Source organism: Herpailurus yagouaroundi, unplaced genomic scaffold (genome assembly GCF_014898765.1).
Source record: "Herpailurus yagouaroundi ecotype Mexico unplaced genomic scaffold, PumYag 140, whole genome shotgun sequence".
Lineage (NCBI taxonomy): Eukaryota > Metazoa > Chordata > Mammalia > Carnivora > Felidae > Herpailurus > Herpailurus yagouaroundi.
The window spans coordinates 159319-174437 of record NW_024412395.1 but is presented as its reverse complement, the minus strand read 5'-3'; the positions used below and the strand labels follow the sequence as shown (position 1 = coordinate 174437).

At 46.6% G+C, this 15119-nt stretch overlaps 1 protein-coding gene across 2 annotated transcripts; it reads right to left on the bottom strand.

The window, feature by feature from the left end:
* Window positions 1-3346: 3346 nt before the first annotated feature.
* AMER3 (APC membrane recruitment protein 3) lies at window positions 3347-15106 on the bottom strand. 2 transcript variants are annotated; one of them, XM_040474687.1, is made up of 3 exons: window positions 14863-15106; window positions 8926-9107; window positions 3347-8682 (listed from the first exon to the last, which is right to left on the bottom strand). In XM_040474687.1, the coding sequence occupies exons 2-3, from the start codon at window positions 9085-9087 to the stop codon at window positions 6709-6711; spliced, it is 2136 nt and encodes a 711-aa protein (XP_040330621.1). In that variant the 5' UTR covers window positions 9088-9107; window positions 14863-15106; the 3' UTR covers window positions 3347-6708. The 2 variants fall into 2 exon arrangements, with proteins under 2 accessions (XP_040330621.1, XP_040330620.1); XM_040474686.1 differs by having other exon boundaries at window positions 3347-9107.
* Window positions 15107-15119: the final 13 nt, after the last annotated feature.

Genomic DNA, 15119 nt, shown 5'->3' with positions numbered 1-15119 from the left:
GAAAGGATGAAAATATTTGCATCTATTGAAATGATCATGTGGTTTTTATCCTTTCTCTTATTGATGTGATGATCATATTAATTGATTTGTTCAAATATTGAACCATCTTTGCATCCCTAGAATAAATCCCACTTGATCATGGTGAATGATTTTTTTTAATGTACTGTTGGATTTGGTTTGCTAATATTTTGCTGAGGATTTTTGCATATATGTTTATCAGAGATATTGGCCTGTAGTTTTGTTTTTTTTTTTTTTGTTTTTTTTTTTTAGTGTCTTTATCTTGCTTTGGTATCAGGGTAATGTTGGCCTCATAGAATAAATTTGGAAATGTTCCTTCTTTTTCCATTTTTTGGAATAGTTTAAGAAGAATAAGTATTAATTTTTCAAATGTTTGGTAGAATTCATTTGTGAAGCTATCTTGTCCTGTACTTTTTTTTGTTGTAGGGTTTTTTGTTTTGTTTTGTTTTTTTGTTATTTTTATTATTTTTGCTTTGTTTTATTTTTTTATTATTTCAATTTCATTGCTAGGACTGGCCTGTTCAAATTTTCTATTTCTTCCCAATTCAGTTTTGGAAGGTTATAAGTTTCTAGGAATTTATCCATTTCTTCTAGGTTGTCCAATTGTTGACATACAATTTTTCATACTATTCTCTTAAAATCCTTTGTATTTCTGTGGTGTCAGTTGTTATTTTTCCTTCTTTATTTCTGATTTTATTTATTTGAGTCTTCACTCTTTTTTTTTTTCTTTGATGAGTCTGCCTAAAGTGTTATCAATTTTGTTGATGTTTTCAAATAACCAGTTGCAGGTTTCAATGATCTATTCTATTGTTCATAAGTCTCTTTATTGACTTAGTTTTGTTGGATGTATGTTTCTAAGGATTTGTCCATTTCATCTAGATTATCCCATTAATTGACATATAAATGTTCATAGCATTCTTTTATAATCTTTTTTATTTTTGTAAAATGGTAGTAACATTCCTACTTTCATCCCTGATTTTAGTACTTTGAGTCTTTCTTTTGTTTTCAATCTAGGTAAACATTTGTCAATTTAGTTCATCTTTTCAAAGAACCAACTTTTGGTTTTGTTGACTTTGCCATTGTTTTTGTATTCTCCATTTTATTTATCTCTACCCTAAGCTATATTATTTCCTTCCTTCTGCTGGCTTTGAGTTAGTTTTTTCTTCTTTTTCTCATTTCTTAAGGTATAAAATCAGATTATTGATTTGAGATCTTTCTTTTTTTAATGTACACATTACAGATATAAATTTCTCTCATATTGCTTACTCTGCATTCCATAAGTTTTGGTATGCTGAGTTTCATTTTTATTTGTCTCAAGGTATTTTTAAATAAAGTTCCCTGATCCTCCATGTTGAGTCTGTGATGAGCCCATCAAAGGAATTCTTCATTTCTGTGCCAGTACTTTTGATTTCAAGCATTTTCTTTTTATTTATTTCTTAAAATTATTCTTGTAAGTTGTTATTACCACTGGTTATTACATGTTGTCTACTTTTTCTCATTAGAGCTCTTAACATATTAATCGTACTTATTTTATAATATTTATCTGATAATTCCAACATCTGTGAGTCCAGTTCTGATGATAGCTTTGTCCTTCAAAGTTTGTTTCTTCTTGAACTTTATAACTTTGTGTTGAAAGCAGGACATATTGTATAGAGTAATATGTACTGAGGCAAATAGGCTTTTAGTGTAAGGATTTACATTAATCTAGCTAAGAGTTGGTCTGTTTTAATATTAGTCGCAGCTAAAGGCACAAGAGCTTCATATTACTCTAGTGAGCTTACTTTTTCCTTCCTTCTCATCCTCATCCTCCTGCTCCTCATCTTCCCCCTCCTCTCCTTCTCCCTCTTCCCCATCTTTCTCCTCCTCTTCCCCCTCCCCGCTTCTCCTTCTCCTACTCTTCCTCCATCTTCTTCTTCCCCTCCCCCCTCCTCCTCCTGCTTCTGCTTCCCTTTGTTCTGGTCCTTAGATGGAATCTTTATCTTGTAACTCTTCTGGCTGTGATTCACTGTTATTACTGGATGCTTATTAGTGTGTTGATAGGGTGAGTGGGTAGGGTGGGGAGGGAAGGGATGTTCCTTTACACCTAAGCTTCTAAGTATGTCTCAGTCCTTTGTGGGCTTGTACTTTGGGGGTGGGGTTAGACCTTAAGAAGATTTAGTCTCTCTCCTACTGTTTCCAATCTGTTTTCTTGAAGTCCCTCTTCCAATTGACTGTCACTTACTTTACTTATTTACTTATTTATTCACACATGGGAAAGGAAGGTTGGAGAGGACTGGAGTAGGGTGGAGTTCTTTTCCTTCAGCTTGGAAAAGTTTCAGAATCACCCTCTGGAGAAGTCCTTCCCATGTGAGGTAGACCTATTAGGGAGAATGGTCTGGAGGGTTTCATAGTAGCTACTTTTCCTCTCCCTCTGCCAGGCCTATGAGAAGATCTTTCTCTGTCCTCACCCTGAAAAGGTTCCTAGAGGAAAAGGCTATGAAAGCATAGCCCCTTTTTACTGTCCAGCCTTCCAGCTTCTTGCTCACCTGCAACAATTTGTCAAAATTACTTTTTATCTCTTCCTAACAGTTTTTGTCATTTCGTAGCTTCTGCTCCAGGTCTTGGTTGCTATATTTCTCTGGATGCACCTGTTTCTCCATGTTTCAAGGAAGTTGTTTGCTCTGTTCTCTGACGGGTCATGAATAGTCATTGACTTTCGGTTTGTCCAGCTTTTTCTTGTAAGGATGGGGATGGCAGTTTTCAACGTCTTACATGTAATAACAAAAAACCACCTTTCCTTTCCTAAATATGGGTGTGTGTGATATGTGTGTATCACCATGGAGCCCAGAGCATTAACATCAAGGCCTCAGGACAGCTGGGCAGGGGGTGAGTACAGGAAACAGGATGTATTGTTCACTTTTTAAATGTATCTTTTCATTGTTAAGTTTCATTTTTATAGTTTTTAAGAGGACTTTAATAAAGAAGACTTAGGAGAATAAAGAAGTGACCAAAGCATTGTTTTTTAACAGCAAAAATCAAAATAACTTGAATAGCCATCAACAGGAGAATATCTAAATTAATTGTTACCTATAGGAGATTGCTGTGGAATTGTTCAAGAGAATGGAGAAACTGCCTGCTGCTGGCACCTGCTAAGAAGATGTCTGTGATGCACTGTGCAGTAAAAAAGATTAACATTCATGTGTGTTTATTTCATGGGCATAAAAAGGGTCTGAGGACATACCCAGTGTTCAAGAAGCTCCAGGAAGTGGAGGCTCAGCACTTTGCTTTGTTTGGATTGTTTGTAGTAAATGGGAATAAATTTTGTAATCAAAACAACAGAAGGATAAAAGAAGGAAAGAGACTTACTTTTTATTGTCTTCTCTTCTGTGTCTTTTGAGTTCTGTGTCCTGCTTATTTATCCTCATTCCATAAAAAGTAAAATAAAATAAGAAACCAGGAAAGGTAAGAAGTATCCCCTGATGTAGTTCACAGACTCTTCCTTAGCATGTGCTGGTCTTTACCTGTTTTCATCACCTCCCCCCTGTTCTCTGCCTTGCCCCCTGGTGTACTCCAGGTTACTCTGCTGTAGGTCCAGGCCACCACCACATTTAGGGCAGGCTTGGAGGCTGCCTGGCCTCCTCCCAGCACCTCCCATTTCCCCATGCAACCCTGGAAGACTGGATGTTTGAAAGGCATAGTTCACAGGCCGCAGGGTGAACCCCAGCTCTCTACTTGCCACTGTATGACCCTAGGTGAGTCAGACTCTGTGGAATATTTATGGGCTGCAACAATTAGACGTACTTCTCAGGATTTTACTTTATATGGGAGAAACAAGCTCCTATAACCTCTATAGCCATGTGAATGAGAGAGTAAAAAATGACTGGAATTCTGAAAATGCCTCATAGGCCTCTGCTACTCCCAACACTGGGCTAGGCACTCAACCCAGGAGCTGGCCCTGCAGTTCGATCCTATGCTCTCCATGGATCACCTGTAGAACATCCTTGAGGCCTGCAGAACCCTGACAGACGGGCATTGCCTGGACCCCTCTTGCAGAGGAGGGCAGCCTAAGGGGTGGGATGTGGAGAGAGATGGTCTTTGGCTTCCTCAGACCCTCTGGACACAAGAGAAAGGGAAGTGCCTCATCCATTCTCCCAGCAAGGTGCCTAACAGGCCACTGCTGGGACTTTCCCCAACATTGCTGAGAATGAGAATTTCTAGGGTGTCAGGATTGCTTAAGATGCTTCCCAGAGTGAGAGCCACTGGGTTGGGCGTTTCTCTCAGGAGGCAGGACCTGTTCCTTGTCTGTCCTGCCCTGCTGTGTGTCACTGTAGACTACCCTCACCATAACCTCTGGGTCCTGGGTCTACTTTTGTCCTGTCATCCTGACCCTAGGCCCCTCCTGACTGTGCCTGAACCTCCTCAGTTCCTGCCTCTCCCAGCGCTCTTGGAGCTGGCTGGATTTGCCTCCATCACCACCAGTCACCACATCACATCAAGGAAATGTTCCATCAGAGCTTCTGCCAAGGTAAAACCTTAACTCTGCTACTCTCCAGACACAAGACTCACATTTAATTAAAAAATCAGAAAGCCACAAGCAACCTTTTGATATTTCATTATTTGAACAAGTAAATATGCACTGAGCACTTGCTCTGCTCAGGTGCAGTACAAAGTGATAAGGGCCATGACTGAATGAGATACTCAGCCTGCTTACAGGGGGACATGTGGCTGGCACCCAGACGGTGCTCAGACATCTGTGCCCTGAAAGAAGGGAGGAGTGGAGGCTTTGAAAGAGGTGTTTGCTGCAGGAGCTCAGCAAGAGAAGTTCTAGAACCTCGTGAAGAGCTGGGCCTTAGGAGTCAAAGTGTGGGATTCAAACCCCATCAACCCCACACACTAGCTGTGTGCATCCATGGGCAAGTCACATCAGCACTCTGTGCCTTGGTCTCCATATCTGAAAAATGATGACAACAATTATATCCAGGTTGATGCAGGGATGAGATAAACTATTCCACATGTAACCTGTTCCCAGCACAGTTCAATAACACTAATCATTTGTGGAGGTCCTGAGAGGAAGCATCATGTGTGATTTCCCAGGAAGACTGGCCCTGTCTTTCCTCAGTGTCCAAGGTCTGGATAGGCCTGGTCAGCGGCCTATAGGAGCACACAGTAGGCTACAGTAAGCAGTTGTTAATGAGGGCGGAGCATTTTCTACCCTGAAATGAAGCCTCAGACAATCAGGAGAGGCCCCAGCCTGTGATCAGCTATCAGACTGCATCCCTATGGTTGGCATTTCTCCCCTATCCCCACTTAACCTATCCCTTTCTGATGACCTTTCCTCTAGAAACAGGTTCGTATCTGTGGTGGCCATCCTTTACATCTCACTGCAGCATGTCAGGTGAGGTAGGATCTTATCACAGAGAACCTTGATGTGTGGTCTGTTGCTGTACCCAATATCCTGACACCTGCCCTTCCTGAAGATGTGGGCCACCTTTCACTCCAAGTTTCTAGACAGTTGGTGTTGTGCATGTTGTTGTGGCTTTTGGGAAGATGAGAGAGTTGCAGCTTCATTCCAAGGTAAGTTTTCCTGAAGGGGGAGGCAAGGATGCTGACAGTGTGGAGGGATGAGAATGGCAGAGTTGCGAAGAATCAATCAACTTCTTCCCTAAGAATATTTTGCCATCCTTGGCTTCATTTAGAGAGTGAAAGTTTGGGGAAATTATCGGGCTGATTTGTAATTGAGAACTCACCAACACCCACAGGATCTTCAGGGTTTGGCTAGCCCTGGCAAGGTTGCACAGTAACACATGGTGTCTGCTGATTCAAGGCTCTTACTGAGATGAGACCTGTCCTGCTTCTTACTCCCATGAGAAGTCCTTCAGAGCCCCAGCACATTGTGGCTGCTTGTCCTGGAGGTAGAGATCAGGCTTGTGTGGGGCCAGTGGGCATTCCTGAGCTCATCCGTGGCCCCCTATCCTGCCTGTATCCCATTCTCTGCATCCCACCCGTAAGCCTTGGATCACACATTATTATTCTCAACCCCCTATGCAGACTTCATGGCTCCCTCTACCTCCGATTTATAGGATGTTCTGTTATCTCCCCATCAGTTTCAAGCCTGAGTTCCTCTCTATGACATGCTGTATAAGGAGAAGCCAGGTGTGGCCACTTCACAGCCAACTGGGTTTTGAGTCTTCATTTCTCTGTGGGGAAATCAGTGAGGCACACTTTGAGAGCAATGGCAGCTTTTCAGCTGTCCTTGGCCTTAGGCTACCCAGTATCTGGCCTGGCTGAACTGGTGGGTTCAGGCATAGATGCCTCCATATTAAAATGCTCTGCTCCACTTGCTTGTGTCCTGCCACCTCCTACCCCCCAATAGTCCTTACATCAGGGACAAAGATGGAAAGTTGGGTCTTAAGTTCTCTTGAATGTGGCCACAAAGATGCAGTTCCTGGTGACTGGGGGTCCGTGCTACACGTGAGGCTCAAACATGGATGGCCTAGGGCCCCTACTTCCAGCTGGTTTCAGGGGAGGCCCTTATGGTCCAGGAAGTTTTCTGGGACACTTGCAGAAGGGGTTCACTCGTGCTGGTTTTTGGAAGTGAAGTCCAGGATTCCTGGCAATTTGCCCCAGGGTCTCAGCTGGGTAGCAGGGCCAAGAGGGGTTATAAGGCCAGCTGGCCCCTGTGTGCCCCTGCTCCACAGCCCTTGAGTTGAGCTACAGGGGCTGGTCCTCCACAGAGGCACGAGACTGGGCATCCATCCTGGTGTGCTCCACCCTGAGCTGGCTGAGGTCAAGAACATGGCCTGGGCACCTCTGGTCCTGTGAGCTGTGTAGTGGACTACCCAGGGAGGGCAGGCCACATGAAACTGCCACGCTAGGGAAGCTGTTAGGCTGTTTCTGCTGAATTTCAGGGCCCCTGGTTTGAGGTTGCCTGCAGAGCCCACTGCTCATGTCCTGCCTTGGGGGCTGTTTAGTAGGGGGTTGGCAGTCTGGTTGGATCTGCAGGGCTGCAACCTGGGCCGCACAGCCTGTCAGGGTGGGCTCTACATCGAGGGTGCTTTCCCCAGGACCAGGCCTCCAAGAACCTCGGAAATACTCCAGATTCTCAGGTGGTCTGGGCTCCTGGGAGCTAGGCCAAAGGTTTGAGACTTTGTTTTTGCTGCAAGTGTCTGTTGTTGCAGAGGTTGCAGATCCCACAGGGGAGAACAAGCCTTCATAGCAGCTTTGTGTCCCTCCTTCCCCAGAGACCTGCACACACTCCAGAGATGGGTCCCTGGACAGAGAGCTAGTAACCTGCTCAGGCCCTGCTAGGACCTTGCTCTCTCCAGCAAGTAGGCCCTTGGTAAGCGAATGTGCCCACAGCTCCCGCCTGCTGGGTACTGAGCCCACAATGGTCCTACCTGCATCTGAAGCCCCAGGCCCCCTGACCTCCAGCTTCACTGGACCTGGGCTCTTTTTCTCAGAGCCAGCTTCCAGTTTCTCTGTCTGTCCCCTGGGTGAGGTTGCAGTATCCCCAGGGGCTGAGGCAGGCGGTGTGCGGAGCTCAGGGCTACGGCGAAGCCAATTGATAATGCCCATGGTGATGGCAAGCTCAGTGTCACAGAGCTTTAGCAGACACTCTTTGCCCTTCCAGGAGCTTTGCAAAAAGCTCTGGCTGAGCAGGTCTGGACCTGGTGTTGGGGCCAAGTTTTCCTCTGCCCCCACATGGAAGCTGCACATGGACAGTGGTGCTCCTAGTGCTGGCCCTGACAGACTCTCAGACACACACAGGTCATCATCCAGGCTTGGGCCAACAGGGCCCTCACTGGGGTCATAGAAGAGCTCATAGAGGGCATCTCCACTGTAGCTATCCCGGGGGAAGGCAGCTGCAGGTGTGCCTGGGCTCGAAGCCTCCTTCTTATCCTCCTCGAGGCCAGGTGAGAAGGAGTCATAGTAGCCTTCATCACTTGTGGACACAGATTCTGGCTGTTCACTCTTGGGGGTACCTGTGTCTATGGAGCTGGCTTTGGAGCCACTGTGGGGGTCCCTGCAAGGACACAGGGGGAGCTCAGCAAGCCCAGCTGTATCCAGCCTGGGTCGGTCTGTATCTGTCCCCTGGGGACTTCCCAGCCATGGGCCCAGTAGGGTGCTATGCTGCTGTCTCACAGAGCGATTCACACTGTCCCAGAACTTGGCAAAGTCAGACATCTCATTTTGGGCGGGTGATGCCAGCTGTTCCATGCTGCCCTGGAAGGGGCCCCTAAGAACTTTGTTTTCAAGGGCCTGTGATACCTGAGTTGGGCTCTCCAGGCCCTCGTTCAGTTCCAGGGATGGCACGGAACTTTCATCTGCAAAGATCTCCCCACAGCCTGTGAGAGAGTCAAAGCTCTTGAGTGAGGCCACATCCTCACACAGGGCCCTACAGAGGTCAAAGGAAGAGTCGGGCAGGAGCTCGCTGTCAGATAGGTCTTGACATAGGCCGTCTGGCCCCAGTCCTTCACCAAAGGGAAAGAAGCCTGTGTCTGTCTGCCCTCCAGCCTCTGATGGGCCTCCAGGCGAGGACAGGCTCTCCCTCTTGGTTACCAGTGAGGCCAAGTTCTCAGTCTTGTTTCTGCGAATGTGGAATAGGTTCCGAAAGCACTTCTTAGGTCGTTTCAGGGAGATCCTCTTCCTTGGTATGCTCTTGGCCACAGCTGGCACGAAGGGCATCTGGGGCACAAAGTGGCGGTAGTCAATCATGCGCTGGCTGCTAGAGGGTCCTGGGAAACTCGCGCTGCCCACCAGGTGCCCTGTGGTGGCACTCACCCTGCCAGCCCCAGGCACACTGTCATGAGTCTTGCTCTTTCGTACCAGTTTGAAGGTGGCCCCACAGAAGGCTGTAGCCCCCACCTCGGGTTCTGGTTTTGCTCCCTTGTTGGGGCATCTGTCATATCCTTGGGCGTTGGGACTAACCTGTGGGGCTCTCTCACTGTAGGGCCGCTGTTGCCCTCCTGGTGAGACTGACCAGGGACCTGCATCCTCCCTGACTGGAGCAGTGGCTGCTGGGTCTGGGGGTTTCTCATGGGAAATCTGCAGGCTGGATTTGATGAAGGTCTTTCCTCTCTTCAGCTCCATGCTGCCAGTGCCCCAGGCTGCTGTGAAGGAAAACAGGAGGCACTTAGTATCCAAGATGGAGGCCTATGGTTCTAGAAGACCTCTGCCTATCCCTGCTTACATAGTTGCTTTGGAGCTGAACTCTGACATCTAAACTTGGATCCTTTCAGAGGTAAGAGAGAGGGAGATGGGATGGCCCCACCCAGACTCACTGCCCCAGGGCTGCTCATTGCTCCATAGACAACTGATCCCAGAGAAGTTAAGTCACATGCCTAAAGTCACATAGAAGGAGCCTAAATGAGGACAGACTGGGGTCTGATTCTATTGTGTCTGTGATCTCTCAACTCAACCAAGCATCATCTCAGAGTTTACCTGGCCAAGTCAGATTCCCATTTCTATGCCCAGGCACTCTACAAATAGCACCCATCCTCACGGGGGAAGTATCATCGCTCTTTCAAGTGGTGGAGGAAAGGATTCAACAAATAAGTTCCTGCCTTCATCTAAGAGACAAAACTCAAAGGGAAACCCAAGCCTGTATCCTGGGCTGGATGGAGTAGCTCATCAGTTGGAAGGGGAGACACATACAATGCTCTTCACGGCTATTGCATCTGTCTGAGGAGGTAAGACTTGGTCTACACAGAGACCATCAGCAAGGCACAGCTGAGTATCTAATGGTGCATGTTGAGCTTGAGCACTGAGAAGAGAGACAGCATCATGGTAGAAGGCAAAAGAGAGGAGGCAGGCATGAGGCCAGGATCAGACAGATTAGATAGACACAACACATGATGGGCTGGAGAGCAGCCAGGTATCACCTTCTATGCACATCTTAACTGAGAGGCATTGATGCCTGGAATGCCATCCAGAGTGCCATCCAGATGAATGCCCAGTCTGAGTTCAATGGGAAAGGGTGTTGTGGTTGACTATTGATGTCTGTCCTGGTATGGGAGGGGGAAGCCACATAGGAGTGTTAACTTGACCATTTTTGCATTGCTAGGGAGTATGGCCTTACTCTGAGATCAATGAAGAGCTATAAAAGTCTTCTGAGTGAGTGGGTGGGTGTAAAAAGTGGAATAATGAATTTGGTGGTCTAAGACCATTTATCTGATATCTAAGTGGAGGACAGAATAAATTAGGAGAGAAGCTTTGAGCAGAGAAGATTCACAAAGGGCAACTAAAGTGGTCTGAGTATGTGGAGATAAGATCCAGATGGAAACTGCAAAGTCATGAAAAAGAGAGGTAAAGTTATAAGGACCTTTCAAAGGCAGAAATGCTAGGATTTGGCAACTGAATAAAGAGAGAGAAGTCATCAACAATGAGGAAACAGTAAATACTGATCCAGACAAAGAAAAGTGGGAAACGGTAAGGAAGTGGGAGTGGAGTGAAGGTGAGGAAGGGGCTTGTGCTAAGAGCTGGTTTGAAAAAGGGAAGCAAGGCTCTAGTTTTAAACATGTGGCCTTTGGGGTGAGCTTGGAGACCCCCAAGACCAGACCAAAAGAAGGTGATGTCCAAGAGCACCTGCAAACTTCCCCAGACTCTCCCTTGCTGTGTCTTCACAGGTACCCAGCTCACAGCTCAGTCTGTGCCAGCAGCTGGGAGTGGTGAGTGACCTGTGGGTCAGTCCTGTCAGTCTGGTGAAGGAAAGACTAGAAGAGAGAGTTTGGGGATGGTTTCTTTGACTTTCTTTTTTTTTTCTTCTTAAAAAAACTTTGTTAAATGTTTATTTTGAGACAGAGAGAGAAAGAGAGAGCAGGAGAGGGGCAGAGAGAGAGGGAGACACAGAATCTGAGCAGATCCAGACTCTGAGTTGTCATCACATGGCATGTGACATGGGTGTTGAACCCACCAACTGTGAGATCATGACCTGAGCCAAAGTCAGCAGCTTAACCAACTGAGCCCCCCAGGTGTCCCTCTTTGGCTTTTCATAAGGACTTCTCCATAGGGAGCATCTGAATTCACTCCCCACCCCCGCCCCTGGTGCACAGCCTGTGAGGGACGTACACCACAGGTGTGAAGGCAAGTGGCTCTGTCAGCCTGCTTGCCTTTCAGACCCACTTCCCAGGAAGATTTGCAGCTACCTTCAGAAAGCTGCTTGACAGTTATGAGCTGACCAGGGTCAGCTTCGGAGTCTCACAAATGCTTAGACATGAAGACCTGGAGGTGAAGAGAGGGGCTGCCTCACAGCCCAGGTGACAACATTAAAGCTGAAAATGAGAAGTGGTGACAAAGCTGCCACTACAGGGGCTCACAGGGACAAGCTGACTGGCCTCAACCCTACTCCCACTCATGGGCAGCACTTCCTCCCCTACAGGGGGACACTTGGGACTTTTGGCTGGAAGATAGGAGAAAGTGCTATGCCAGGGAAAACCACAGAACCTGGACTTGGCTCTGGCAGCAGCTCAGCTCTTGGTGACAGCATCCTGGACAGTGGGACAGTGCTTCAAGTTACCTTTCTGCCTCCTATGAGGTGTCATGCACCCAAGCCTTTCCTACCCTATACCTGCAAATCCCATTTTCACTCACCACAGTCCTCTGTGGCTGAGACAAGTCCTTCCTTAGCTCTGATGAATTTTCTTTACACAGCATAGTGGTTAATATTTGGACTCTGGAGTTGGAGAACCCAGATTTGAGTCGTGGTTGCATCTACCTAACCAGGTGAGTTCTTCACCTATAACCATATAAGAGACATAACTTCCATTTTACAAAGGAGAGAGAATAAGGTCGAAAAAAGTCAGTCAATTGGCCCAGGTCACACATGTGGTAAGTGACAGAACTAAGATTTGAAACCAAGCCTGTCTGATTCTGGTCATGTGCTCTTAACCACAACAGACATTCTGTGAACCAAAAACCCAAACTCTTCTTCATGGGAAACTTAAAAATCAAATACTAAATGTGCTCTTATGAAGAATTTTGAAAGCACAATGAAAATGGAGATTAAAAACCAAAGTGCAGCTTACACAAATTCAGAAAAATTATAATAAAGGTCATATACTTTCTATGACAAGAAATCTTGGAGATATTTTATTATGAGATCTCTATTCTATGTTAGAAAAATATTTTTATTAACACACTTTTGGAAATAATTTCAAGTAAGCATGACAAAGATTACTTCACTGTGTGCAGAATTTGCAACTACAAGAACTAAGGTGGTTCATTTGATATCGATCTCTATCAATAAAACTGCTGATTTCTTATTTCTCAATTCAGTGAACTGATTTAAACTCATGAAGAACCAGAAATTTCACCACATTCTGAACTTGGAAAATAGCCTCTCAGAATAGCAGTCACTGCTAAAGATGGCTAGACTCAGTGTCACTGATGTTGCCAAACCTATTTCTTGAGTTCATTTAATACTTTGGCACATTGATGGGACAATAAGCAGTAATGTCCAGAATAATGAATGAGAGACTTGCAAAACACTGGAGCAATCATGTGAAATCCAGTGTATGTTCAATCTGGTCACATTCCACATTAAAATATTTTATCAGAGCCTGACTCTCTGGAAATGTGAGGCCCATATGTGACATGGGTGGGAACACCCTGAGGGGTCAGAGGCCTCACTGTCCAACTGGAGACAAGCTGAGCAGTCTCCTTCCATGACAGTTCTCAGGGACAGAATGGAATTTATCTGGAAAGCCAGATGCTGGCACTGTCATTGCCTAAGGGCAGAGGCCAAATACGTCCAGGTTCCCAGCTGCAAAAATGTACACTCTGCTCTGTAACTCTCTGGCTAAAGACCCCCTAAGTGGATCCCAGCATGAAACCTGAGAAAGAATCCTCTACCACGTGCCACATCCCTCCCCAAAGGGCAAAGTAGGCCTGTCCCTTTCCTGGTTTGGTGCCTTCTTGTATATAACACTCAGGGATCACTGGCTGCTCATTCTGGTGCTTGCTTGGTCTTGCAACTCCCCAGTGAGGTTGAAAACTTCTTTAAGATTCAGGACTCCAATGGTGGTCAACTGTGAGCTACTACTTATTTAAATGAAGTATTTATGTTTTTGAGACATCTTAGCTATATATTTACATCTAAGTTTCCTAAATGGAACACTGAGTCTAGTTTTTAATTCCATAATTTATGTACATCATTCTTTAAGACAGTTCTCAGTGACACCAAGACCCTGGACCGAATTCTTCATCTCTAAAATGAACTTGCAAATTCCACGAGAACAAGAACCATACCATGTACTTTATTTAATCAACTCTGATTCACGGATGTGCTATTTTAACCAAGATCTAAAAGACAGCTGAAGACAACCAGGCAAAAGACGTGGGAAGCATATTCCAGGCAGAGGGAACATCCTGCAGAAAGGCCTTGAGGAGCAAAGGAGGAAGAATGTTTAAAACTCTGAAAGCAGGCCCAGGTGGCCAGAGCAGCCGGATGAAGCTGGGAAATGGGCAGGGCAGACTGTACTCTGCCTGAGGTCACAGGGAGGGTCTTGGCTTTTATCCTATGCACCATGGAGAGCATATGCACCATGCTTTTATCCTATGCACCATGAGATCCAGCCATCAAGGGTGAGTAACATGGCTAATATTCAGTTTTTAGGGCTGCCTGGGTGGCTCAGTTGGTTAGGCATCCAACTTTGGCTCAGGTCATGATCTCTCAGTTTGTGGGCCCGAGCCCCGTTTTGGGCTCTGTGCTGACAGCTCAGAGCCTAGAGCCTGCTTCGGATTCTGTGTCTCCTCTCTCTGCCCCTCCCATGCTCATGCTCTGTCTCTTTCTGTCTCTTAGTAATAAATAAACATTAAAAAAATAAAAATTAAAAAAAGATTAGGAGTCAGAGCAGGGTCTAGCTGAAAGTAGTGACAGAGACTGCTCATGTATGTAAACCTTTCCTCTCAGCACCTTACACAAAGTATGCACTTGCATATGGATTTATTACAAACTGAGCAAATGAAGTAATTCTAATGGCTGCTTTTCTATATGATAAATAACTTTAGCTCAACTGCCTACAATTTTTTTTTCCTTTGGGAAGGTAATTCTGTGCTCTTCTTTCTTTTTTTTTTAACATGAAAGTGACTGAGTGTTTCATGCATGAAAATAAAAATCGCTCAGGTACACATATGTAACAGAAGTGGTTGGAGATACAAACATTTTGACTAATAGTTTTGGCATTGCCATGCCTTCTCCGGCCCCGCCCCCAACATCCAGTAAAACCAGAAGCCTAGACATACAAAGAGGTGAATAGTGATTAGAAAGCAAAAGCCTCAGAGGGGAGCCTTGCCCAGGGACACCCAGGACATTGGGGCCAGGGTGAGAGGCTATAAATGGGGCTATAGTTTATCTCTGTAGAAGGTACCTGTCTAAGCCAAAACCTTCAGGATGGATGGAGCGAAGGCTATTGTGGGGAGAGAAAGCCTCGTGTTATGGGGTGGGTGTGGGTTGGGGAATGAAGCAGAAATAGAATCCGCAGTGAAAACATCACCAATTCACCCAACCCCCACGTCAGGGAGACAAAGGGCCCTTTAGGGAGCGAAGGTTCTGGCCCACCTCCTCTAAAGGGAGTCTCTAGGTGTTCCTGGGCTGCTCAACTGAAAGAAAATCGGTCTTGAATCTAATCTATTCTTTCCCAGCCCCTGCATCCGCGCGCAGGGGGTCTCTCCCCTCCCGTAGCCAGACCTAAAAGGGTCGTCTCCCTCAGACCCCAGATTCCTCATCAGCCACGCAGGACACCGCAGGGTTGAGAGGGTGCAGACCCTGGTTCCTCCACTCAGCCCGTCCACTGCGCGAAATAACGCACAAAAATTCCCCCCAAATCTTTCCTCCAAGTCTACATCGGAGGGCCGTTGGCGACTTACCGCTGGTGGCCGGCCGGGAGTGTCGCAGTAAGCGTCCTTGGCAGGGCCGGGAGCCGCGCACGGAGCTCAGCACCACGGTCAGCTCCCGGCGCCGCGCGTCCCCGCCAAGTGGGGGAGGAGGAGGGCCAGAGCCCGCCCGCAGAGGCTGGAGGGGCTGGGCGGCTGCGGCAGGAGGCGGGCAGGCGAGGGTTAAGCTGCCGGAGAGCACTGGGGCGGGGGCGGAGCCGGGCCGGGAGCCAGCTCGCCAGAGAGGCAGG

Coding starts and splice junctions, on each gene's coding strand:
- AMER3 (XM_040474686.1), bottom strand. CDS start 9,087: ATGGAGCTGAAGAGAGGAAAGACCTTCATCAAATCCAGCCTGCAGATT.